At 40.4% G+C, this 26041-nt stretch overlaps 1 protein-coding gene across 4 annotated transcripts in view; it reads right to left on the bottom strand.

Annotated features, from left to right (window-relative positions):
• Positions 1-26041, bottom strand: part of triob (trio Rho guanine nucleotide exchange factor b) — a 110866-nt gene that overhangs the window by 8269 nt on the left and 76556 nt on the right. For 3 of the 4 annotated variants that reach the window (XM_067602124.1, XM_067602125.1, XM_067602127.1), the window contains 25 exons: positions 24910-24976; positions 24543-24652; positions 24259-24328; positions 23783-23872; positions 23432-23524; positions 23143-23254; positions 22596-22786; positions 21769-21870; positions 20538-20677; positions 20049-20148; positions 16806-17058; positions 7080-7366; positions 6797-6967; positions 5329-5424; positions 4779-4927; positions 4532-4598; positions 4317-4420; positions 4097-4166; positions 3815-3904; positions 3565-3657; positions 3394-3444; positions 3077-3154; positions 2563-2754; positions 2188-2365; positions 983-1875 (listed from right to left, as the gene is read on the bottom strand). In XM_067602124.1, coding sequence (XP_067458225.1) covers positions 983-1875; positions 2188-2365; positions 2563-2754; positions 3077-3154; positions 3394-3444; positions 3565-3657; positions 3815-3904; positions 4097-4166; positions 4317-4420; positions 4532-4598; positions 4779-4927; positions 5329-5424; positions 6797-6967; positions 7080-7366; positions 16806-17058; positions 20049-20148; positions 20538-20677; positions 21769-21870; positions 22596-22786; positions 23143-23254; positions 23432-23524; positions 23783-23872; positions 24259-24328; positions 24543-24652; positions 24910-24976 — 3847 coding nt within the window. The remainder of the gene's footprint in view (positions 1-982; positions 1876-2187; positions 2366-2562; positions 2755-3076; positions 3155-3393; positions 3445-3564; positions 3658-3814; positions 3905-4096; positions 4167-4316; positions 4421-4531; positions 4599-4778; positions 4928-5328; positions 5425-6796; positions 6968-7079; positions 7367-16805; positions 17059-20048; positions 20149-20537; positions 20678-21768; positions 21871-22595; positions 22787-23142; positions 23255-23431; positions 23525-23782; positions 23873-24258; positions 24329-24542; positions 24653-24909; positions 24977-26041) is intronic. The other variant, XM_067602128.1, reaches the window with a different exon arrangement.

Raw genomic sequence — 26041 nt, 5'->3', positions numbered from 1 at the left:
AAACACAGAACTGAGTGTGAGACTGTACAAGCTCTCAAACCAACACATTTGCACTGACACACACACACACACACACACGCCCAGATACATGCACATACTTCCGGAGAAGGGACGTACAGTAAGTGTATCAGTAGCTTCACACCAATCAAATTCTTGATTTGATTGACAGTAACACACACAAATAAACTTGCTAATATGCTTAATGCATGCATCACAGGAAGCATTGCAAATTGCTTTTTATCTTGCAGAGGTATGATTTAAGCCATCATTTAGGTCTACAGTGACGACTGACAAGTCACTATATAAGACAGATGTTAAGTTCTGAGAAGTTGTGAAGCAGATGTTAGGATCCCCAGATCACAGACGCCGTAATAAGGAACTTTGTGTTACCAAGGACAGGCAAATAAAAAAGATTGCTGAGAAGAAATACAGAAGGCACTTTATCAGTCTGCAGACAAATAGCAGGCTGAAGTGAAGCAAACGGAAGTTGGTGTAGTTGTGGAGCTAAACATAGCAAAGTTAAGATTAAACCGGTTTACAGGACAATAAGAGAAAGAAGGTAAAATGTCAAAGAACTTCTCATACATGAAAAAGTTCAGAGATTCTTGATTATTTCTGTAGGAGAATTAATGAAAAAGATTAGAGGAAATTTTGAAATCATTTGGTGACTGTTAGTGCCTATTGGCTGCAGTTGAGAAGCAAACAAATAAGCTCAAATAGAGTGTCTAAGGAAGCAGCAACAGTTGCTCTATGAATCAGATCCACACTGTTAGTATATTCTGGGAGAGCCAGAAAATTCTCTCTCACACACAGTTGGTGAAGTTAGTGCACTCAGATAGCTGTTAATCTCCAGTGTAGTAGTCGTTGCGTGTGCAAGCCATTCTCAGCGGCAGGGTGACTGACCGACAGCCAGTCAGTGAGGGCGGGGTTAGTGACTGGTGAGTAGCTTCACTGAAGCCTTGGCCTCGACTTGACATCTTACCCCGTTGCTTTGGGTGGAGTGTATGGACTGCTCGCTGGTGGAGGAGCAGGTGCTCATGCGGTCTAAGTCCTTACTGTGGGTGGAGTGGCGGTGATGAGAGGGCGTCCCATGGCTTCCTCTGCCCAAAGAATCTCCTCCGCCACCACTGTCACTGAGGTAGGAGAAGGAACTAGGCCGGCTGCTAGGAGAGGGAGGCATAGCCGGGACCATAGACCAGAAAGAGTTGCCTTTATGAGCTGGGCTGGTGGGGACAAAAGCCTCCTTTCCTCCTCCAGGAGACTGAGGTGAAATCAGAGGGGAAACTGTCCCGACTCGAGGGCTTTTGAGGGGCAAATTCAGAGGAGCCACAGCCATCTGTGGTATACCAGCGGGTTGATGTTTCTGTGTTTCATCATAGCCTCCCAGACCTTGTCTGGCACTTCCCTCCATGCTGCCTGATGGTCTGTTACTGTTATTACAGTTGCTTCCATGAGGACCATCCAGCATCCTCATCTTAGGGACCTCTGAGGCTAACAGCTCTCCATTTGTGGTGGGGTCTGAATACGGGTTAGAGGGGAGGGACTGAGGGGTCTGAGGGTGGCAGGGTGACCACATACCTGCTGATCTGTCGGGCCCCTCGGGGCCTGGGGGATGGTGATGGTGGACGGGCTGGGGGAGGCGTGAGGATGGCTGGGGGATTCGGGAGGGTCGGGAGCGAGGGCCACAGAGAGAGGAGGAGCTGCCCCCCGATCCTCCAGAGCCACCGCCGCCACCTCCCCCTCCCATGTTGGAGGTACTGTTGGAGCTGCTGCCTCCTGGCAGGCCTCCGGTACTACTGCTGCTGCTGCTGGGTGGACCACCAGGCCCACTGCCACCCACATGGTTCCTCTGGTACTCTATGGGGGATGTCAGAGCTGTGGGAGATGATGAAGGGTACAGTTTTCAGATTCAGTATTTCACTCATGTTGCTAAATTATAAAATTATATGTGTGTAACATAAATGACTTTAATGAGAACAAAAGATTATTCAGTTCTAAGAGTTTGAAGAAGTTCTAGAAAATCTTTAAAACTCAAACATAATGCTATTCTGAGTTGTGCACATTTTCAGCATTAGACCTACAGGGCTAACTATAGTTTCTACCATTTTCTATGTGCACTGAGCCAACATCATTTTGATGTAAGTTTGTAATGTTCTGTGCACAGTAATAAACACACCAGTCTCTTACCATTGAGGAAATTGCGCTGGTTTTCCAGTATCTGGCTGACCTGGTGGAGCCAGACTTGACTGACTCCAGGGCTCGTTGAATGGAGGGTGTACCTCTCCATGTTGCCACTGGATGATCTGGAAGTCAGTGTGAACTTGCAGGGGTCTTCTGCATTTTCCTCTAGACCCAACCAGCTCACCTGAAGTGAGGATACAGGAATGGAGAAAGAGAGAGGAAGAAAAAGAGTGGTGGGGATAAAAAAGGTAAAAGGACAAAGATGGAGATATTTACATTTGTAAAATGAACTTGACAGTGGCTTCTTGGTGTTGGGAATTGTGGAGGGAAGACATTTAGCTGTAAGTGTATCTTTCTGCCATTTTATTGAGCTGCACTAACTTTGATGCTGTTCTTGAAGAGGTAGCCAGGAGTAGAGAAGCCCTTCTTTTTGTCCAGGGGCTCACTGAATATAACAATCTGCTCAAACAGGAAGACTCTCCTTTCTTTCATTCTGGACAGAAGTCCTCCATCCTGGTCTGAAACCATGAAGGTGTCTTGGAGGAGCAATCTCCCCTGAGCTACGATTTTACCCTAAAAAAAGAAATAGAGCAGAGAAAACGGAAATAAGGGGGCAGTGGTGGAAAGTATGCTCTGATAAAAGCAGAGCGGAAGCACACCATGTACCTGGTTTCACAGGGCAAAACAAAAACAACCTCTAACTGCAGACATACCACCTCCTGTACGTCTACCATATCTGTGAAAAAAAATGAGCGCACACTGACACCTGGTGGCAGTTCACTAAAATTAGAAATTGATTTGCAGGGTATAAACTTATAAACTTAACATGGCTACATTATTTAAATTAGACAAGTTATCCAAAAATACACATACAGAGTATAAAGAGCAATCTTACATCAAAGCCTTGAAGACGCCCAACATTCATCATGTCATTGCAGCGCTTGGGGACCACACACATCACCTCTACAGCTTTCTAAAGTAGAACATGAAAGTAAAACAAACTTTAAGAGACAAGTTGCTTGTATGAAATTGAAGTAAAATGAGGAAAAGAGAAAACGAGAACAATTCAGTATCAGAGATGGCTCTGTAAATTATTCAGCCTTATCAATATAAGAATATAATATGAATCTTGTCAGGTGTGGTTCAAGCAGTTACGTAGCAGTGTATGCACTGGATTAGTGTTTGAGTTGAAAACTGGGCAGCACATCTTACCTCCAGCTCTGTTGTATCCATGCCAGCCTTCTTAGAAATTTTGTGAAGATCCTGTGAAACAGTTAAAATATATTCAGAAACAGTGATTGTGTTGATCAACATGTTCAATATGGACATTTTTACTTAGCCTTAATGCTGCCTGCAGAATAATAAACACTGTGGTGAATTTACCTTCAGTAGTAGCTGGTACTTCATTATGCGCTGGACTGGTTTGATTAGAAGATCAGTGATCTGCAACCTGTGGCCCAATCGCTGCTTAAGGTCCTAGTAAAAGATAGGAATATCATTGTCTCTAAGAGGGACTAATCACGTGGACAATACAACATGGATAATCTGCTTACATATTTAACAAAATAAGCACATTTACTGTAGGTTTGGTACTGTAGATTTAAAATTATGCAAAATGGCTTAAAAATCTTACTTCAAAGTAAGTGTCAATGTACTCTGACACAATGTGCTCAGATTTAGGCTTGTTCTGGCAGTACACGATGTACATGTGTAGCCTCCGCTCCTGCAGTTAGAACAAAGCCAGAAAACAGAGGTAGATTGAAATGAAATGAGAAGAAATATCACACAGGAAAATGACATTTTTTTCTTCCTCAGTTTTAAATTCAATAAAATACATTTCATATTCTTACAATAAGTACAATATACTGTGCATGTGACACAAAACCAGAATGTAAAGCAAATGTGAATAACTCACCTGTTTGACAAATAAAGAAGCCAGTCTGTCAGGATCCTCCAAACACTTCTCAAGCTCACCCAGAAAAAAACTATGGACCAGTCAAGAGAGAAACACATTATTTTAGGAACAAGCCAAGGGCCATAGTATCATTTTTTTCATGTGATGTTGTATTTCCTCAAACTGGGGCAGATAATAAACTTTAAAACTTTGTAGGGCAAGTTAATTGACACAGACATACTCTTTGTGCCAGTCATAGATCTGATGGATGTTTCCAAAGACGATCTTGTCTTTTCCTCTCATGTCATCGGGAACTCCTTCCTCTTTCATCCGACTCATGTAACCCTGAGGTGAGGAGAGTCAACTCATGTGTAAAACATTCAGCAAACGCCAACTAAATAACAATCTCTGAAAGCTGATGTTCAGATACTTTATATTATGTAATTCCTTTATTACCTCCACCACTGATCCCAGGTCTCTGACATAGTCTCTCTCGGTCTCCACCAGCTCCAGCAGCACATAACTGAGAGACAGAAAACAGAAATTGTCACTGTGTAATACAAATGTTATGCACTCAGCTGTGGATGAACATCAGAAATGTTCCATATAAGCACACAAACTGAAGACAAGCATAATTAACAGGTTGAACTCAAGTAGCTTTTGTTTATCAAAACGCTTAACAGGACACAGGCTTGTAACTCACTGTCGTCTCTTGAAGAAGCCAGACTTGCGCTCGTCCACCTCGTCGATGGGTGAGGAGGAGGAGAGGAGGGAGTTGTCGGAGGGGTTGAGGGAAGGAGAGCTGCTGTCGCCTTGCTCCACTGACAGAGAACTGGGACGATCCTCCAGTGACTGAGGAGGGGAAAGTTGGGGAAGATTGAGAGAAGGAGCACATGAGGGAGAAACAGAGGGATGAAGAGGCAGAAGAAAAGAGAAAGGCAGAAAAAAGCATACTGTAAAAGAGTTGAAAGAGGCTCAGAGTGTTTACAGTACTAGAGAAACCGTACTGCTTTTAGTTTGATATGCGTTGGGATATTGGCCAGTGTGCAATGCCCATTTGTTGGAACAGAGGACAGCTGGCATAGTGAGTCACAGTCCTGACAGATGACTGGTAGGCCAAGATGCTATTCTCTGTCAACAGCACCAGAAGAAAGTATGTGTGCTTGTATGTGCATCGATCAGAATTTCTTTGTGTACAAAAATGTGCCACATTTGCATGTACTTGTGAGTATTGTTTATGATTTCTATCTCACCATTTTGCTCTTCACGAGCTCCTCAATGGCACTGACCAGTTCAGCAGCACTGGGTGTCTCTGAACTGCTGGGACGAGCGGACAGACGGGATGCGGACTGAAAAAGAGAGAGCAAACAAAAAGACATACAGAAAGTTAAAGTTTAAGGTACAAAACAACATCTATATCAGTCAATGTGCTTTAACAAATGTAAAACTTGGGAGTGCTGCATGCATGCAGGAGTTATACGGACTCAAAGGCAAGTACTATGTATGTGATCAGGCTCACCATTGTTGAGTTTGGACCTCGATATTCCAAATGACCAAATAAGGACTTGGTGGGTGTGATCTCCCTAATAAAAGGGTTAATTGGGGGCCAAGTTGGAGCCAATCACAGGCTGGTCTCGGGGAAACAGGGGTTATGAGGTGGGTTTGGGTCAAGGACAAGCTCTGGGATTGGACTGCTGTTCGAGCACTAGCACCATGATTGGTCAAACAACTTATATACAGCAAACAGTGTTGCTTGATACTCCATCAGAGAGAAAGGTTGCCTCTGAAACCAGTTTGAGGCATGGTGGTAGGCAAAGTTTTAAAAGGATCCCCTGTACGCAACCAGACTTACTGGGGATACACCATTTAGTCCCACAAACACCTCACTACTGCAGAAACATGAGAATGGAGTATTCACCTCAGCAACAATAGAATCAATTACACTTCAAGGGAATGACATTTAGTTGGTGAGAGATAGAAATGGAGAAGGCAACAAGAAAGTTAAATAAAGAGGGATCCAAAGTGGAGATGAAGAAGTGGTTTTACATGGAGAGATAGGGAAACTGGGAGAGAAGAGAGGCAGAACAGAAATCAACATAATGCTGAAGGAAGGAACATGCAACCATCAAGAAAATAAGAGGAGAAAAGAAAAAAATATTAGTGCCAAAAGTGAAAGTTCAGCTGTTTTATTTAGCGTTAGCTCTGTGTGGTTGCACAGTGATATTTACAGCTCTATGTGGAACTGAGCAAAAAGAACAAGCAACAAAAAATCTGGCTGACTCACTCATGTGGATAAATTATTTGAGATATAAGCCAGTTTGAAAAAGCAAGAAAAATGAAAATCTTTCTTTAGATCAACAAAAAAAAGTTTATAACATCTTCAGTGAGCATCTTTCTCTGAAGAACCAGTTATACAGTAATTTCAGTTTTATTTGGAAGTGCAATTTACTTTGTGTGTATCAGAACTTAATGTATTTTATTTATGCACATGTAACCCTTCTTCCAATTCATGCACATAATATCTGTGTGTATCTGTGGATCATATAAAATAAAAGACAAAAGCACATAAACCTATTTTCATCTGGTTAAGCTTAAGACAGAACCCTAACCCTAACCCCTAACCCTAACCCACCATAACCCTAATCCCTAACCCTAACCCTTGTTTATGTTGGGTGGTATTCTTTGTATGGGTGGTATATTTAAATATCCACATTGACCCACCTTGTCGTCCTGGGAGTCAGGCTGCAGCAGGCTGTGTTGCTGGATGGCCATAGGGGGAGGTAGAGGGACAGCGTCGGCCCCTTCCTCTCCTTCCTCCTCGCCACAGCTCTGCATGCCTGATGAGGAAGACTTGGACAAGGTACCACTGCTCAGCCCCTCATTACGCATACGCTGGAGAGAGAAAAAAGAGAACAGTGATTTTCAGCTGGTAGGTCAGAATCACAACTGGGCTTTTGAATGTTCTGACAGGGTAACAGTGATCTGCTGCTCTATCTGCTCTTACTTCCTCCAGTGTCTCATCCTGTGGTGTGGCAGCGCTGTCGTCAGAGTCCTTCTGCGAGCCGGCCATTGCATCCATGTTCTTCCTTGTGCCGTCACGGTTCTTCTTGTGCTTGTGGGCGAGCTTCTTGACGTGGCCATCAGCTTTGCCGGAGCTGAGCCGCCGCACAGGGCTGGTCAGCCACTTCCTTAAGGTGTTCCCTGGACGTTTGGGGCCAGGTGAGCTGTGAGGACCCAGCGTTTGGCTGGAGCCTGGCTGCAGGGCTTCATTACTGGATACAGACAAGGTATCTAAAAGGTGAAGGAGAGAGAAGAAAGAAAAGGTTGATAAATTAATTAACACAACTATTAAGGCACAGATTGCAATCCAAATAAAGACAAAAGCATCATCTCACCATTAATCAAATTGCAAGATTGAAACATGCTATTAGTCTTAAATTGATTGACAGCTTTTTAAATTCAGGGACTTACACTAGACAACAACTAATCCATGTGATTAATGTTGTCTGGTAAACACAGCAGCAAAACAGTCTTGTAGTTTAAAGTCCGTTCAGTTAAGAAGTGTCTTTGCCTTTAAACCGTCAATGACCGCGAGATTTTTTAGAGTGATACACATTAAACAACATTTTAGGCACTGTGCATATGTTAGTTCGCATATAGCAAGGAGATGGTACAAGATAAAGTTCTGTGTGGTTTTGTTTGTTTGTACAGGGTTTTTAGGTGTTATGTGCAGTAGGCAGGCTGGCCTCCTCCTCACAGTGATGATGGCTCCTTGGGGAATCTGTAGGAGGAAATCTCTTCTTTGACTAGAAATGAAGCGATAAGAAAATAATAAATGGATAAAGGGATGCTCGAGGCTTTGTCTGGATACTTCATAGATACATCCACCTGTTGGCCTCACCTGTCTGATCATTCACTCCTTTCTACATGGCTCCTTCCTGTATTCTAACCCCTTGTCTTCTCCATTGTCCCTGAATTCCCTCATTTGTTTTCTTTACCATCACCAAAAAAGAAGGAAGAAATAAAACCTCTCTACTGGCTCAACAAGATATGTGGCTAAGGAGTCTTGGGATGATAACCTTGAGGTTGGATTTCTTTGTGTTTTGTCACACTGTGCAACATGACCCCAACTCTCACAAAAAATAAAACAACTCCATAGATATAATGAATAACTCTGGTCATCACTCAAGGATGAGAAATATCTACCAAAAATCCTACTTAGACACCTTTCAGTGATACAGAGTTCTCAGATTTCCTAAAATGATCTTTTCTATCAATTATATGTGAAACTGTTCTGAGCTCTAGCTAAACTCAATCAGAAAATTCTCTCTTGGCACAGAGACTCAAGAGATAATGTTCTCATTGTGCAGAGCAGCACATGACTTCCAGGGACGGTTTGACTGCAAAAACAAGTGCATCTGTATGGGGGCTGAAGTTGACTCAAGGACGATGCTCTCCTCCTACATCGCTCTGCTTTGAATTGTCTCCATCACATTGTGAGTCGTTGACCTTCAATTGCAAAATGTTAGATTAGTTTATGTCTGAATACAAGACTAAAATACCTACATATAAGGATACTTTGGTGGAGCTTGATTAGTGAGTAAAATGTTAGAGCCTCCGTATTATTCAGCTTTAAAAAGATGCAGCTGCTAAATATTAAACCACGTGACCAGGCTGAATAGCTCTCATGAATGGCAGGTGTGGAAATTCTGCCTCCGCTCGTTGGATACTTTGCATAACCCCACATTGCTAAATGTGTATATGCCTGCTCTTGAATGAATGCATCTGCATGTGAACGTGCGTGTCAGTCATTCAGCCTCTGGGAGACTTATTTTTACTGCGCTCTGCTGATACGAAGCATGTGTTCTCACATCGCATGCAAGAGAACAAAGCACAGCTCCCAGAATAACAAGCATCACCCACATCAGGCACCATTAAGACTCTAAAGCCATTTTCTCTCAAGACTCCTCTCACTGTCTCACTCTGACAAAGCCTAGGTTATGTAGTGATGACGGTCATGATCTTTCACTGATTCTGCAATACTCAGCTGCCTTCTTCGAGATTTTCTTAGCCATCAGTTAGGCAAACAACAACGTGAGTATATTGAGGCAGTGCAGACGAGAACACATCTCTTTACTGTTTTTTTCCTGCAATTTATTTTCTACCAGACAGAGTCAGACAGATACTTTTACATCTTCCAGAGAAGGGGAAGCTTGAAATGCCTGACAGATCTATAAATTCCACCCAGAGGGCCTCTATAAAGAGGATAGGAGGTGTGGAGGGGTTGTCTGTCTTTCTTGAGGGCAACTTGGTAGAAGATAATAATCCCATTTGTTGGCACAAATGCTTACATGCAACCACAGTGTTGACTATAGATTTTAGGGAAGCAGTGTGATTAACATTTTTAAAAAGATCTTCATTGAAATTCAGAACAAATAACAATTACATAGAAAGTACATAAAGTGCAACTAGTGCCAAAGTTCAAAACATCCATGAAGTGCATAGAGTCCAGTGATTTACCTGCCTCCCCAGTCTCCCCTACAATACTAAATGAAAACCAGAGTCACAACTGCTTGTTACGATACTGCACTGGAATGTTTTAGTCACGGATACAATCATGGAGCCTATTTAAGGCTATAATTCTGATGACTTAGAATACCTTTGCATTTACTATTGTTAGCCTCCAAGGACTATCAAAACCTTCCTTTATACATTTTGTATACTCTTACTGTATTAGATAACACTTGATTAATGCAAATTATCCATCATTCATACTGGAAGCAGAGAGTACAGTTCACAAGGCATTTGAAATATTAAGGTAAGTAAACTCATCAGATTCACACAAGACGGTTGTTGTCAAATGGATAAAAGGTCCTTTTCTGGCTGTTTTTATTATAACTGAAAATGATGATCCACAGTGCACACCTACATAATGTAACACTTAGTAGAAACGTGATCTGTTAAAAGGGAACCAGACACAGGAATCAGGACTTCTCATGCAGAGGAAACAGACTGTGCAGCCTGCAGACAATGCCCGGGTCACAACCTCACATGTAGTCGTGCTTTTAGCAAATTCATCACAGCTATTACGTCAAGAGACTTTGGGGTGATTTGGCAGACAAATATTTTACACTGTCTATTCACACCAATTGTGTATCAAGCGAAATAACAATTTTTTTTAATGTCTTTCAAATACTGTCAAACAATAAAACTGATGAAATTCTTTGTAGTCATAATAGTAATTTGAATAAATTATATAAGTGAATTTGAATAAGTGTATAAACGTAAAATATATCTTCAGTAATAATTGGACAATGTGGTGATTTTGGCTGAAAAACATAACGCAAAGTCCTTTATGCATCATGACTAAAATGTTCAACCTTTGACAGTTAGATAAGCATTTAGTGGCATCTACATGCTCTCATAAGACTTAAGAGGACGTGCTAACAGGGGTGTAAATGGGTGAAACATGGGGTCAGCAGCCTTGACACATTCCTCCTAGGTGGAAAATAACCCTACAGCCACACACACACACACACACACAGGGCATAACCTTTGCCCTTTGCCCTGCAGGGTGTCTTTCATTGTGGAGACACCTCAAGAACAGCTGGTCAGGCTCTCATTCATGGGAAACAAAACTAGGGGACACATCACTTGTTTGCCGGCGTGACTGTAGCTAAGCGATTATCATTGTTTTTGTATTGATGGTTACACTTGAGTCTCAAAAATGAGCCATACTGTTTGATAAGATTAAAGTAAAGTAAAACTGCTTTTATTAAGACATGATCCTTCAGGACTCTTCAATCCTGCTGACACTACAAAATGAATAGGAGATTCATCCAGGCATCCTCAGTTCTTCAGTGGATTATTCATTTTGTCTTAACTAGATGAATGAGACATATTAAAAGTACTGCATTTCCCCTATGTACAATCACATAGAATCTTAAGCTGTTTTACGAGTAGTCTTTTAAATTCTGGGCCCAAACAAAGGTGGCAAATGGGAATAATAACTGTCCTCCCATCTGGTAAGCTTTTGTTATCTCAACTAAAAAATTCCCAAATATAAAAACAATAATTACATGAGAGGTATAAATTGGTAGGCTGACACTAGATTAAAAAAGCATTGCTGGCCATTTCCACCAAGCCCTGAAGAGACTTATCTTACTGTAGCAACGACTTATTAGCACAATTTATGTAGGTATTTCCTGTGTGGTTCTACGGTAGCTATCTGTGGAATCTCTAATTTTCCTACAGCTGGCTTTAAAATGTGTAGTAATATGCTTGTTAATCATCACTAAAATGATTATCCTGACTCAATTAGTAAACTGGCTTCTCTGTCTCTGGAGCAATTCTGGATCAAAGGCATCTCGTTCACTTCTAGCTTAATTCATCAGCAGCTTCATTAGTAGACTCATCAGCTTCAAAAATACTGAGGTGGCTGTGTTAACCACTTGAGGCATATGCATGCAAGTCTTCTTGTGTACTGTGGTTTGACACACAGTGTACATATGTGTGTGTATATATATAGTAAATGCACATATCCATACAGTACGTGCAAAGCATAAATGTACTGGATTTTACAGAGATTCAAACATCTATGTCTTCTACCTGTCTCCACCATTCTGATACAAAATAGTCAGTACTGATACTCGACATGCAAAGGCAAATCAGACCTGTTTGACCTTTTAATAAAAACGTCCCCTGTTTAACTCTGTGAGCCGATATCCCTGAGAAGAATCCAACCAGGAGTCTACCAGATGCTCTCTACTGCATCTTTAGATGCTAATTGCCGTCACACTATCATAATTCAGTCACTTCTTATTCATGCTACTGCAAAGAACATGCTAGATTTACAACTTTGTGTGTGTGCCAGTGTCTCAGAATAGGAGGGAAGGGAGGGGCTGTCGTACAACTGGAGTGATCCCAAAAGTCACTGCAGCTCCAAAGGAGCATGCCTGGGATTCCAGAGGTGTCACCAGGGGAGCATCTTTCGTGTGGTCTTATCTTCCCCAGGAGATGTGATACAAAAACACAGACACACACAAACATCAGCCGGTGCGGTTGGAGACGTGCTTTTTAGGGGTTGGAGGTGCAGCCTGTGGGAAAGCTCCAGGGGGTATGGCTAGCTGATTTGTAAAAATGTGGACAATGCTGGAGAGGGCTTGCCACCAACAGCTACAATTAGGAAGGGCGTGGAGTTGGGATGGGATAGGGAAGATAGGGAGTTGAGAGATCACCTGCTACATATTCTGGCAAAACTAGTCTGATATTTTGGGGCAGCATTTAAGAAGATTGTGATTTTTCAATTCTATTCGACCTCATTATTCCTCCCTGAGGTCCACAATAACACCCTGTGCCCATCTGTGTTGCTCCAGTCTGACCCGACATATAGATAAGCACAAAGATATAATCTTGTCAATGTGATTTTAAGTAGATTTAATATTTCATCACATAATGGTGCATTCACCAAATTACTTTCACTGCCATTAATGCCTCAACATAATCCACACTTGATTAGTGAATATCCTCTGCATAAAAAAAACAGATAAAAATAGCTGATGTGGCTGACAACAAAGACAACCTGTCAAAGAAGACAAACAATTATTGCATTGTTTCTTGCACAATAAGTTATTTCATTTTTAAGGCAATTTTTGACCCTGCTTTGAGATTTTAAACTGCATCTTCATGTCATCCACACAGTAAGAATAATAATATGTACATAACTCAGAATCTTGAACACAGTGAACTGAACAAACAACATCTAACTGCTAAACTAGAATAACTTATTATATGTCATTTGTCTATTTCATCTTTCCAGCCTTTCCAAAAACAAAAACAAAAACAAAAAAAAAAAACGAGATTAAAAGGCAATTTCATCTGCACATGACAAGCAAATACCCTACTTAAAAAACAAGTTACAATCTCCATATCTAACTCTGGTACAGAATACAAAACAACACTTAACTCAAGACAAACCTACTCCAACATATATACTGCATGACATACAGAATAACTAATATGCATGCATGTGTGTCCTATCCATTATGGTGTTACTCATGTGTTTCACATAATCAAGGCACCTACCCAGGTCCAGCAGCCAGAACTTGCAGTTGTCAGAGTGTCCTCCCTGTGCTGAATCCATGGAGCAAAATGGGTTGAGAGACACTAAAGACTCGATTGCACGGGCCATGTCAATCAAATATCAAACCTCAGAAATACTGAGTTGAGATAATCTCTCACAGCATCTCCACGCGTACGATGACAGACTTGAAAATCCTACACAAAACCTAAAATTGGTTTTGAAATGACTTGTTAAAAGTAAAAAACAGTTCTTGTATGTTGTAATTCTAGACAGAAAAAGTGTACAGTCCAGTGTGAGGAAAAAGAAAAAGTCAAATGCAGCATTAGAGTGTAAGATGTTTTCTGTCTCTCTCTCTTTGTATCTTCTTCCCTCCCTTCCTCCCTCCCTCCCTCCCTCGTGAGTGGGCTGCTGTGAGGATATTGGGCAAGCCTCCACTGTTCCTCTCCTGTTCCAAGGGGATGTCTGGAAACATGCAGCACATCTACCGTATTACCCTTTGTAGATGCACCCACTCAGTTTGTGTGGGCGGGTGCATATTTTACACGCATTAGGATGCATACAACTTGTGCAGTATGCTTGATGCAAATATAGATTTGGTTATGAAATCCAACAGAAGTGAACAGCAAAATGCTGAAAAAAAGCACTAAAAAAAAAATCTGTGTCATGTTCGGTTGTTGGTTATGAATTTAATCACACATATTTCAGATTCTTTCTCTAGAATTCAATTCACTGGCGGTTCAAGAGCCTGAGTTTTGTAACTACTACTATATATATTTAACACTTGACTCTGTTTTCCTACATCTTCACTTCCTCTGACAATGTCCCTATGCAGTTTAGAGCAGCTATTCAGGCTGGATGCACAAAGATCTCACTGTTTAACTGTGAGTGTGTGCTCTCTTTTAGCCAGTCTCCCTGGGCTCTAAACACACTCTTTCCTGTAAGAACACGCACACACATGCACATACACTGGCATGCACTTACTCTCTGCCCCTTAAAGAGTTCTTTTATCAATAACACTATCATTAAGTGTGCCTTTGTATTTATTTCACTCTGAAAAGGCACTGAGAGTCAACCTGCATGAAAGCCACTAGAAGTCAACAACTGATTTGGTACACAGGGGGAATTCCAGTATTCAAACTGAAAATGTGATTATGTAGATGAAAGTGATCTAAACTCGATTTAACTGGAATGTGTAGGTTTGTACAGGTTTCAGGAGCAAGTTGAACAACACAGGACTCAAATTAACATTTAGAACAAACACACACACACACTGAGCTCGAACTGTGGATGTGAACTGTGGTCATTTCACTCTAAAACCTCCTATAATCAGAGCAGACAACCAGCTGCTGGCTGTAAACTTTGCAGGCTCATTTTACTGTATGTGAGCCATTCTTTTTTTTTTAATTCTTAGACACAGGCATCGGCCCCCAACAGTCAATTATTCCTGGTTGCGAGCATGTGAGAATAGAAGAGGAGAGCACTCTAATCCCCGAAACCGTCACCCTTCCACAGCTTTGGACAAAGTGGCCTGCATGGTTGGTCAGTAAACACAAAGGACTGACAAAGTAGCAAAGACTTTTTTATGTTGCCCTTGTCTTCCTCTTCCTGTGCAACAGCTTTTTTTTTTGACTACAGCAACCCCTGCAGTGAGAAGCTCCTTTTCATCACTGCCTGTGGCCACACAAACACACAGATAGAAACAGTGATGACTGGTTATGTGCATCCAAGGAACCGAGGGAAGGCAGATAAACACAAGAGCCTCAGCAAGCAAAACAGAGATGAGAATAAGTGAAGCTAAAGTTAAAGTGTAAAATAAGCAGTTGGGAAATTCTCCTGTTATTCCTATACTGTACCAGTAAATCATTCAACTACTTCCAAAGTTGTGAGTTCCTGCATGCGCAGTCTAAGCATCCTATAATTTCAAATACAAACACAAACACAGATCTTCCTCATGCTGACTACAAAGACGCTGCTAGCAAAATATTTGTATGTTTCGGTATATTACCATAGAAACAAGCAGTACAGCACTCACCCACTCTTTCAGATTACAGAGAGAAAGACACAAGCCGCAACTTCTGTCAAGACATGATGACGGCAGCTCATAAACAACTCAGTGTTAAACGAGGGTCAGGTCTGTGTATAGATCTCATCCCATTCATTTCATCTTATTGTAATATTATATTTCTTCCTAGTTAGAAAAGAAATGTTCCTGGTTAGATGGTCATTTCCAGTTGTATTTGAGAAATGTATTGTATAGGTATATACAGTATGGTAACTATTTATCTACTGTATTTATTTACAATTTGAGATAAGATCAAAACTTATGCCTTACTCCTTACATTGTCCAGATGCTGACATGAGAGAAAAGATCATCAACTATCAGCCCAGGCCTCAAAGACTCAGTGAAACAGCTGCACCAGATCCAGACATGATCCATACCTACCGGGTACAGATCAGGATGCCAAGCAGCCACCTGAACTCACTTCAAGGTCTTTGTTAGAGAACTTGAACTAAATACATGATCAAGGGATTTAGTATATAATTTAGCTCCATATTGACTTTTCAGACATATCAGAACAGACATATTCATTAATCAACTTTTGCTTTGAGTATAGAAGGAAGTGAAGCCTACATTGCGAGACATTTCTGTTATTAATAAAAATAGTTTCTATTGCATACTAAGAAGTAACAAGCTATTACTCTTATCAATATTCAGACTTGGGGGGGATGTTGTAAAGTGAACACACATCTTATGCAATTCATTTTTGTTCCAACAGTATGGCCACATTTGTGCTACAACTTGTATCCTATTCTCATTTCTCCAACTCAGAACATATATCAGACTAATGAATATATCTTGTGTTTATGTTTGAATTTATGTGTGCTGAAAAATCCCCACATTTCTGACAATAATCTGTTGTCTTGGTAATTATGACGCACTTCTAAGACTATATTTCTGGCAGGACATGATTGAGCATTTGAGTATTTGTGTTACTGTAACCAGAGGTCTGATATTGACACACACAGTCTGTGGAAAAAACCTTGGGAATCACGTTATTGACTTTTCTTAATAAGACCCTTTGGGTGCTGCAACAGATGCAATTTCTGACATCATATCCTCCGGCGTGCTACCCTCACAAGGCTGTTAAATGTTTCATTACAACTGAAGGGGCATGCTACTGCATGTTTAAGACAAAATAAGAGTTCCTGACAGCAACAGGAACTGAGGATGTTAACAGTTTTGGGAATTCTCAGGTTGAAATTATTTCAAGATAATTAAAAGAGAGCTGTGCTTCAAGCGGGCCTTCTGCAGTTGCATAGCAACATCTAGAAATACATGTGAGTGATTCAACAAGCAGCTGTTAAGTAAAAACTGAAGGTTCTGCAGGTCCAGTTTGCAAACAAGAAATGCTTCCTATTAGCTTTCTCTAATGTTTCAAGTGTCTGTGTGTGCCTGGATGTGACAAACAGCTGTGTAGTGAAATAAGAAGGCTATGCAGGTCACCATTGTTGTTTCTGAAGGAGAAGTACTTCTAATAAGCCTTTCATAATTTTCTGAAGTGTCTACATGTACCTTAATGTGCGAAAGCTCTTCCAGTACACTTGACACTGTGTGATTAAAGATCAAGGGAAAAATCTTCCTCCTACCTTTATGGTTGAAGAGCCCCTCCATCTCCATGGAGGACCTGGAGTGAGCAATACAGAGCATGGAGCAGGGTACTATGCCCTCCTGGGCTGGAGAGCGGTCTGTGGTCCTGACCAGGCACCAGTCTGGCTTGTCATGGAGTCGCTCCAGAACTTCAACTGTCTGGCCTCGTCGCACCGTGAGCTCCCCACTGCTGCCACCATTACTGGCCAGGAAGTCATGGATTACCACTGTCAGCTCACAACCACCGGACAGCTGGAACAAATAGGGGACAAATTTTATAGAAATCTGTAAAAACTTGTTCATGTTGATCTTTGAACAAATGCTGATACTTTCTACTCTTCAGTTGTTTGCACAAAGCATGAATGCAGTCTTCACAGTACATTCTGTGAGGATTAATCATATCCAACAAGTCATAAAACAAAATAAATCCGGAGTAGTATCTCTCTTAGCTCCGCTGTAGATTGTAAAATTGAAAGACAGATCCGCTGAAATCAGTTTAAACATTTTTTCTATTATTTCTCTTGCATTTCCGTCAACTTCAGTTACTATCAATATACCATACTATAAGTATCAGCTACTTTAAGCTGATGCCAAAATGCATGGTATTTCAGTAAAATGGTTTCTGACATGATTAAATTGAATCAATGAGCTACTATTCACACAAATCCGCATTTGCCGATGTACTCCAGCAGCACTGTAAAGGAAGTGTACAAGATGATAATTGGTGACTCATTCTAGCACAACTGAACAAAACGTCACTATGACGGCCTCCCTGTGATCATCTGAGTATCTATGAAAAGAAAGGTATTAAGAGATAGCTGGAATTAGCTCACTGGTTTCTCTAAGGTATTTCTGTGCAATGCGTGACTGAAAATGCACATGCTCTTAATGCTTCAATCCCTAATAGAAGTTTTTCTGTGCTCCCAAGTGAAAAATAGACTGCAACCTATACACCAGAGGGTGCATACATTTTGTTAATATTGAAACATATAAAAGCATATACAATACATTTTCTTTAATATCTGGGACAAATGCAAATGAATACCACAAATGCCTAACAATGTGTCGCTAGTCCACTCTGCTGTGCACAGCAACGTACCTAATTCAATTTTATGGTTTCAAGTCCTTAATTCTTCACTAATCATCAGCAGTTCGCAACTTGTTTTTATTATAAAAAAGCATTTCATGTTCATGCACACTTCATGATACATTTTCTGAGAAAAAGTAACATATTCATATCAAAGAATTCTGAGCAATAAAACATTAGATGATTTCAATCATCTTGTGTGCATTTATATTAAAAATGACTTAACGGCAGATGAACAAAGTCTTATACAGTTGAGGACAATAGAACATACATTTGCACCATTAGTCACAGCCACATGCTGTACATAACCAGCAGACTAAAAACATTCACACATTTCATGCAGGCAAATGTTTACAGCTGTTTTAATTTTAACATATGTTCCTTATTTATAGTGTTGCATGTGCCTTGTGCATTTCATAGCTGAAATAGACTGCATTACACATTTGCTCTCTATGATAGTGTTTTTTTTGTTCTGTTTTCTTAAATTTGCAACATACCCTTTGGTAGTGTGGTAAAGCCAGAGAGCTGAGGAGCTGAGTAACGGGATGTGAGATCCTGTCCTCCAGTCTCTCCATTGCTTTCCACTCCCTCATTGCAAGAGAAGTTCCAAAGCGCTAAAAAACTCAGAGCAATCTGATTTCTACAGCAATCCACTGCTATTGTCCTAAATCCCAATGAGATGCTTACTAGATAAGCACAAGCTGCCTAGAAAATAGTGAAATTTATTTAACTTTTTGTGGAATATTTCCCCTGGGAAAACAGTCCTAGGTAATTAAAATCCTGATCCATTGGAATATTCCGAAGCCGGCAGAAAAGTTGCTGCTGTCCACTGTAATAGTCAACAGCGCTCCTCTGTGGGTGCTTACAATCAGACTATTGAGGCTTAAATGACTCTCTGTTGTGTGTCTCCTCCCCGGAGTGCTGCAGTTAATCCATCGTTGTCTTTAAACAGTTGTCTCCACATCTAGTTCATGAAAGTCCATTTATCAACAAAAACACTCCAGAAAATTAGAGATTAAAAAAAAAAAAACTGTTGTTGCCCGAATCTTTCTACCTTTGAAGTAAAGTGTGAGATTAATAGCTATGAGGACTTAAAACTGTGCTCTCCTGTCTGGCATACAGACGAGCATCCTCTGTGAAGAGAGTGTGGGAGGCTGAAGCTGCTGACACACAAGTCAGTCACTAAAGCACACACACAGGAACATGGGCACACACACACTGACACAAACACACCACTGTCATTGCCTCTTGAATGAGAGGTCTCACAGAGAGAGCAAGATAGAGGGATGCATTCACATGCAAAACGCCTATTTGCATGTGTTACTGTGTGTTTTGAATGTTTATGCAGGTGAGTATGTCCTAAACTGAGGGAACAATTACAAATTAATTAGTGTCCTTGACAGTTTTGACACAAGCGGATAAACACACACATGCATATACGCACTCCTCACCTTAAGAATTTGGTTCTCTGTTACCTGAAACGGCCACAGAGTTGAGCTTTGTGGTAGCAGTTAACTAAACAGGGACAGTCAACACTCCAGGCTAAAATTCTGGCTATTTTTCTTACTTTCCTGATTGTAGCAGAAGTGTATGAAATTGGGGAAAGTCCAATACAAGTGTGAAAAAACTCACTTAATTTAAGAGACCATTGCTTTAGTTTTTAATTAGTATGACATAAAAGTATAGAATTTTTTTTTCTATGTGCTGGTGTGTATGTGTGTGTTTAGCTTTACAGTTGCTCATACTGAGCGTAGGAGGACAGGCCTTCTGTGGTGTTATTACCAGATATAACCATAGTCGACTGTCCCTGTTCCCAGAGAGTGAAGATTCTCTCTCTCTCTCTCTCTCTCTCTCTCTCTCTCTCACAGATACACACGTTTGCGCTCACACAAACGCACACACTGCTTTAAAGAGTTGTCAGATAGACAGTTTTCTTCTACACACAATCAAAACACTTTCACAGGAGACAACTTGCAGAGAGAAGCTTGCATGCGCCCAGATCATGTCACTGTGCGACGGCATGAATATCTACAGACTGACTGAACAAACTTAATAGTGTGTCACTTTAGGGGGATGAAAAAAATAAAATAATACAGAGTTGTTTACTTTGTGCATCAGCACTGTTTCTCATGTATGTTTGCGTGTCCGTTCCTACCTTATCACTGTCCAGTGTGTTCTGGGATGTACGTGAGGCAATGGAGATGGTGTCTGGTTGGCTGCTGGCGTCTCCCTGACTATCCAGCTCCTCTCCATCCCTGCAGGCAGACATTATCATTACAGTTTATTATTATAATTAATTGTCATTATGTGTTTTTAGATCTGTTACTGGAAATACTGGTTATTGAGTTGATTTACTGTAAGAGCCTGGATCCTGGGATACTATTTGCTCTGTAGTGTCACTCTAATTTTTATAGTTGCAAAGGTTAATTCAAGCTGTGCTGCTGCGTTTAATTATTATCGGAAAACTGAATAAAATAATTTTTATATTTACTACTACAGACTTATTTCCAGATTTTGTTTGCATGGCTGCAAAATGCCTTTGCTGTATACTAATTTTTGTGATGACTATCATAATAAACACTTAAAATGAACAACAACATTAACAAAAAATAAAGAAATTCAGATTAGTGCACTGGAAGCCTACCGTCGGCCTTTATGTTTCGCTGTGGTGGCTTTCGGGATGTGAATGGGCTCCTTCAGAGCTCCGCGCAGGTGGACAGTTCGCTCCTGAATGACCTCCCGGATGTGTTTGATCCAATCCTGCTTGTTCTCAATGCTTGAAGCCTGGTACAAAAAAAAAAAAAAAAACAACAACGTACACACACTTGAGTCATATATGTTAGTCAGATTTAAAGGTCTCAGTATGTACAGCTGTTATGTCAACAATCTACTCAGGTCTGTGTTTCTCCTTTTTCACATACAGACACACATATAAGATGACATCAACAACAAGAGCTGTTAACAGCGAAAGCAGTTAATCCGTTCACTTGATACGCGGTATCAGGTCTAATTTAGCAATTATAGTTCTGTCTGACTCCACATAAGTGCTTTGATCCCTGCAATCAAAGTACTTGAGTCAAACATCCTTATTCAGTAACAATCTGAAATGACGACAGTGGCCTCTCCTAAGCTCCACTTAGGTTCCCACGGAGGGATGATGGACACTGATTGTCAGCCTCATGTTTATTTACGTCACTCAATTCGTCGATTCTGTATTTAACATATGACTGTCCTCATTTGTGTCTTCGCTTCCTCCTTCACTTAGCAACCAGCAGAGCCAAGGCTGCTGTGGCACAGTGTTACATAAGAAACAGATCTAGATGGTCATCAGAAGTTATGTAATGAGACAGATAGCTGCACAGCACATATTCACACATTGTAACACATATACTGGAATTGACAAATTTCTTTCTGCCTCTCTCGAAAACAAACACACAAATCCTGCATATAATATTCCTTCTGACTCACTTCAAGTTACTTGTGAGTTGGATTATGACCCATCAACTGCTATGTTAATGTTTCTGTGTGATGAGTGAATAAGTAGCAGAAAGTAACACTCCACCCCCCTACAGGGAGTGAACTTTCTTGGCTGAACAGAAGGAACTACGTAGGATTCAGTGGGGGTGGACTACAGACATGAAGTGATTCCTGTTTAACTTGACTGCTGCTGCAGAGGCGAAATCATATGGGGGTCTATTTTACACTTAGTACAGTGTCGGAAGCGGAACTTAGACAAATTGTAATGCAATTATTTTTGGTTCCCAGTTTTAACTCAGTGAATGACATCAGACACTGTTGTAAAATATTCAAGAGAGAAACAATTCAAAAATACATTGCGCCTTTTATCTTCACTATAAACATGAGCATCTTGATACCTTAAGGACGATCTTGTTGTCTGAGGTCGGGGTCCTGCCCACCCAGAGGGCAAACTTACAAGGATCTCCCTCCACATGTTCTGTCACTCCGAGCTCTGATGTCTGAGGACGTGAACAACATATCAACACGTTTAGATACATGAACAGAAAGTGATGCAATGACAATTTATAACCCAAGTAGTAGTATGGTTCTTCAAGCTGACCCAACTCCTCAGAAGAGCCAAGGACCCAACCTGAACTGAGTCGGGGCTCAGGTACATATTTTTTAGTCCACCTCAGTCTGGGCCACATCTGAATCAAATTTCTATGTAACAATTCTAATTGGACCTGATAAAATCTGATATGCGCCAAGAAATAGTCTGAGAATATGAATGACACATGTTGCATCTTCAGTCAGACAACCAATACATGACAAATTACTGAGTTTAATGTGACACCATCATGTCGGGCATTGGTGTTACAGGGTTGCATTTTGGTCATAAGATCATCACACTGCCTACTGAGCTTTTCCTGAAGTGGGCCAAATGCAATAACTTTCACTATGCATCTTGATTAGCTTCTTATTTAATTATATTTGTGAAAAATATGCACGTGTGCATGCACATAAATTATACTTTGTAAAGAAATGATTGTTACACAAAGAATGATTTAGTTAGAGCAAGCAAAAATCTTCTCTGTGCTCAATAATGTATTTGCTACTTTGTTTGCTACAGTCCATATAAATACAAAATAATAACCTCTCTCACTCAATTGTATTATGTTCTATATACTTATTTTATTCCAAAGAAACAATATAATCTGAGAGCATTAAACAGTACATTACTTACAAAGAGCTTGCTCTTGTAGAGGTATTTGCTGCGCCCATTGGAGTCTTTGACTTCTTTGCTGAAGACCAGGGACATCTCAAAGAGGAAGAGGTGACGATCACGACCCTTCCGAATCAGAGTCTTGGGATCCCAAACCTGGAAGGACTCCTGGAGAATCAGTTCTCCCTGGGAGTCAATGTTCCCATCAAACCCTGAGGTGGTGAAAGGCGAGGAGGAAAAAGCCATTAGCTGTGTTTGATTGTATTGTATGTGTGTACAGTATGTACAAACATGCTTGTGGGTGGCAAAGGAAGGCAAGATGAATGAAGTTGCTGCTGACTCACAGCTGAGTATTTTGTGCTGAATGACTGTGACAAGCGAGCGACGTGATTGAATTCTCAAACGCAAAGTGAAAGTTCAATCAATGGCAACATCAGGTGAGAACAAACTCAGTGTGAAAGTGCACAGGTGATTAAAAACATAAACATGTAGCAGAGGTGTGTGTTTGTGGTGTGTGTGTGTGTGTGTGTGTGTGTGTGTGTGTGTGTGTGTGTGTGTGTATACTCACCATCCAGCATTGAGAGGTGCATGGCATCATTGGCTTTCTTGGGGACACTGAGCATCACCTCAAGACCATCCTTGATCTCACCTTTTCCCTCCTCACAGCATGTCAACAATTCCTACAAGAGAAGCAAACACACAAACACATACACAGTGACAATTAAATAAATGTCAGCAGTATAGAACCCATTCTTAGGAAAAGTAATGATTTTGTATGCATTTTGTTTGCCTCCAAAAAGGGAATTGCACTAGACCAGATTTCTCTTCTTTTACATTTGTGTGAAGGAATGTTGTACCTTAAGAAGCAGCTGGTACTTAGTGATTCTCTGGACTGGTTTGATCAGGTAAGAGGAGATGGAGTTGGCAAGACGATGCCTTTGCTGGATTTCCTGTAAAATTCAAAAGACGGACTCAAGTCTTACATATGCCATGGTCTTCTTGATTCCAATTCATGTACTGTACAACATTTTTCAGCAGACAGTGTAAAACCAAATGATTTGCAGTGTGAATATCTTAGTCATCAGTTGAAAATTCTCTATCTCTGCAACCTCTACACCCAAAAGACTGTCCATGGATTACAAAGTGCGAAAAATCACTCACCCTAAAACTAAAATTTCACACTTCTAGCAGTATTAGTTGTTACTTACATCAAAGTAGGATCCAGCATGCTCCAGGATGAGCTGTGTGGAGTCTGGCTTGTTCTTACAGTAGTTCACGTACATCTGAAACTTATCAGCCTGGGAAGGAGAAATAAAATCAATACTAACCTCACAAGATCTGTCTCAGAAAAATCTTGAATACTTCATAGGCCTACTGTACTGTATATTACATATGCTTTCTGGGCAAAATACAGTTTCTACCATCTGAACAACACTTAATCAACATTAGTAGTAAAAGTCCTGATAAGGATTTGAGGATGTTATTTTAAATTTAGATTGATTTGTTTCAGAAGAAATCATTTCTGTGTTTTGGTATTCAAGCTTAATATGGATCCAGTTACAAAGGAGGATTAAAACAGGAGAAATCAAAACCAAAAATGGTTCAAATTTGTAATTTTTGAGATGTACAGTAAAAGTTTAATCACAGATTGCAACATAAATGTCATAACTTGTAGATCTCTCACCCAGGTGACGAAACAATGGCCCACGTCCTCTGGAAGCTGCTCATATTTCTCCAGCTCCTTCAGGAAGATACTGTACAGAGACAGACCAATTTAGGATGAACAATCACAGGAAATGAAGTACAATTTTGTGTCACATTCATATTTACTATTTCTGAATGTTAAGAAAAAACGGTGTGGTAGCAAAGCAACGGTTTACTACATGAAACACTGTCTTTCTTTAACACTACGTTAGCTGAAGTAGGTGTTGAAGAATACAGAATGTCACAGATCACTGCTCTACTGACTTGTGATGAAACTCATAGAGGTCCTGCATGTTCCCAAAGATGATGTGTTCCTTGTTGACAATACCAGGAGGAATCTCCTCCACACCGCTGGTCATCTCCCACAGGTATGTCTGCACAAAAAACACACATCAACGCATAAATAATTAAATACACAGAAGCTAGTTCTCCTCATGTAAGAGCATGTCATCATCACATTACATCTTTCAATTAATCATTTACTTATTTTGGGTGTGACCAACTAAAATATTTTAAGAAAAAGTGCAACTAATATGGCAAGTCATGTTTAGCCAGTTCACTTAAAGTCAGGAAACAACTATTTGTGTAAACACTCCATGAGGTGAATGAGTGTGTCTGTTGTAATACTTACATCCATACACTCACGTAGGTCTCTGACATAGGCTTTCTCTGTTTGAATCAGCTCAGCCATTATAAATCTGAAAGGACATGGACATTGTGTTAAGAGACAATGATACAACAACTAAAAACTGTGTTGTGTTCAATGTTAGTCTTCGGCTAACATTTTGTTCCTCAGAGGAAACTGAAGGCCAGAATGTACAAAACAAGACAAAAATACTGAGCATAAAAAAGATGATGTTTCTACATTTTTTTGTAACTGCTGTGGTAGCTTTTAAATATGTTCAAATCAATAATAATAATGTAATGTCAACTTTCTTTGAAGATACAGTGGCTTGTGATTGAATGCTTTAGTACACTAGTGTTATGCACACACTGTATACAGAAGGATTTGATTAGCAAGCTATTGCAGCACATAGAAAACAATTGTTCACAGAATTGTCAAGGTTACAGGAACAAGTGTTAAAATCTTGCAGTTTCTGTACAATAATTTTAGTGTTTAGAGTTTAACAAGTGAATGATGTGTGTGTCTTTGTATGGATATCACACTATACATCAAGTTGACAGTACAAATAGGATTTTTGCCTTTCATATTTTGACCTCCATCCACATGCAGTGTGCTGTTACAGTAGGTGGGAACATTTTGGCAGAAGTAAATTAAAATTTCTAGTCTAAATTCATCCCATGCAACTTTTCTATATAACATGTGTTCTAAGCATAGAGTCAAGACAGATGTAGCTCTGTTGCTGTATGTGGATGCATTATAACTCCCTTATGGCTCACTTATAGTTTGTGAACATATGAGCCATAATTTACAGGCTATTCATGGGTTCCCTCCTGTGTGAATTTCCCTCATAAACCATTTTAAACTTATTACCGCAGATATTCTATACAGCATCAGGAACACTAAAACGCTTTGTGAAAAATGCTCATATGGCACATTACTGCTCTGCGTCCTCTCACATGCATCATAAATTCCATCTCCATTTGTTTACACACTTGATTGGATTAGCAGATTTCAGTGTTCACTAGGATATGCTCACATTCTCTGGGCAATTTGACATTAAACTCCACATTATCTCTAACATTACAACAATCTGAAATAAAAACGGGGCTGCAGCTATAAAATGTTAATCGGACAGAAA

Source organism: Thunnus thynnus, chromosome 10 (genome assembly GCF_963924715.1).
Source record: "Thunnus thynnus chromosome 10, fThuThy2.1, whole genome shotgun sequence".
In the NCBI taxonomy this organism is placed as follows: Eukaryota; Metazoa; Chordata; class Actinopteri; order Scombriformes; family Scombridae; genus Thunnus; species Thunnus thynnus.
Note: the sequence above shows the minus strand (reverse complement) of the source record. Positions and strands in the feature narration are given on the sequence as shown.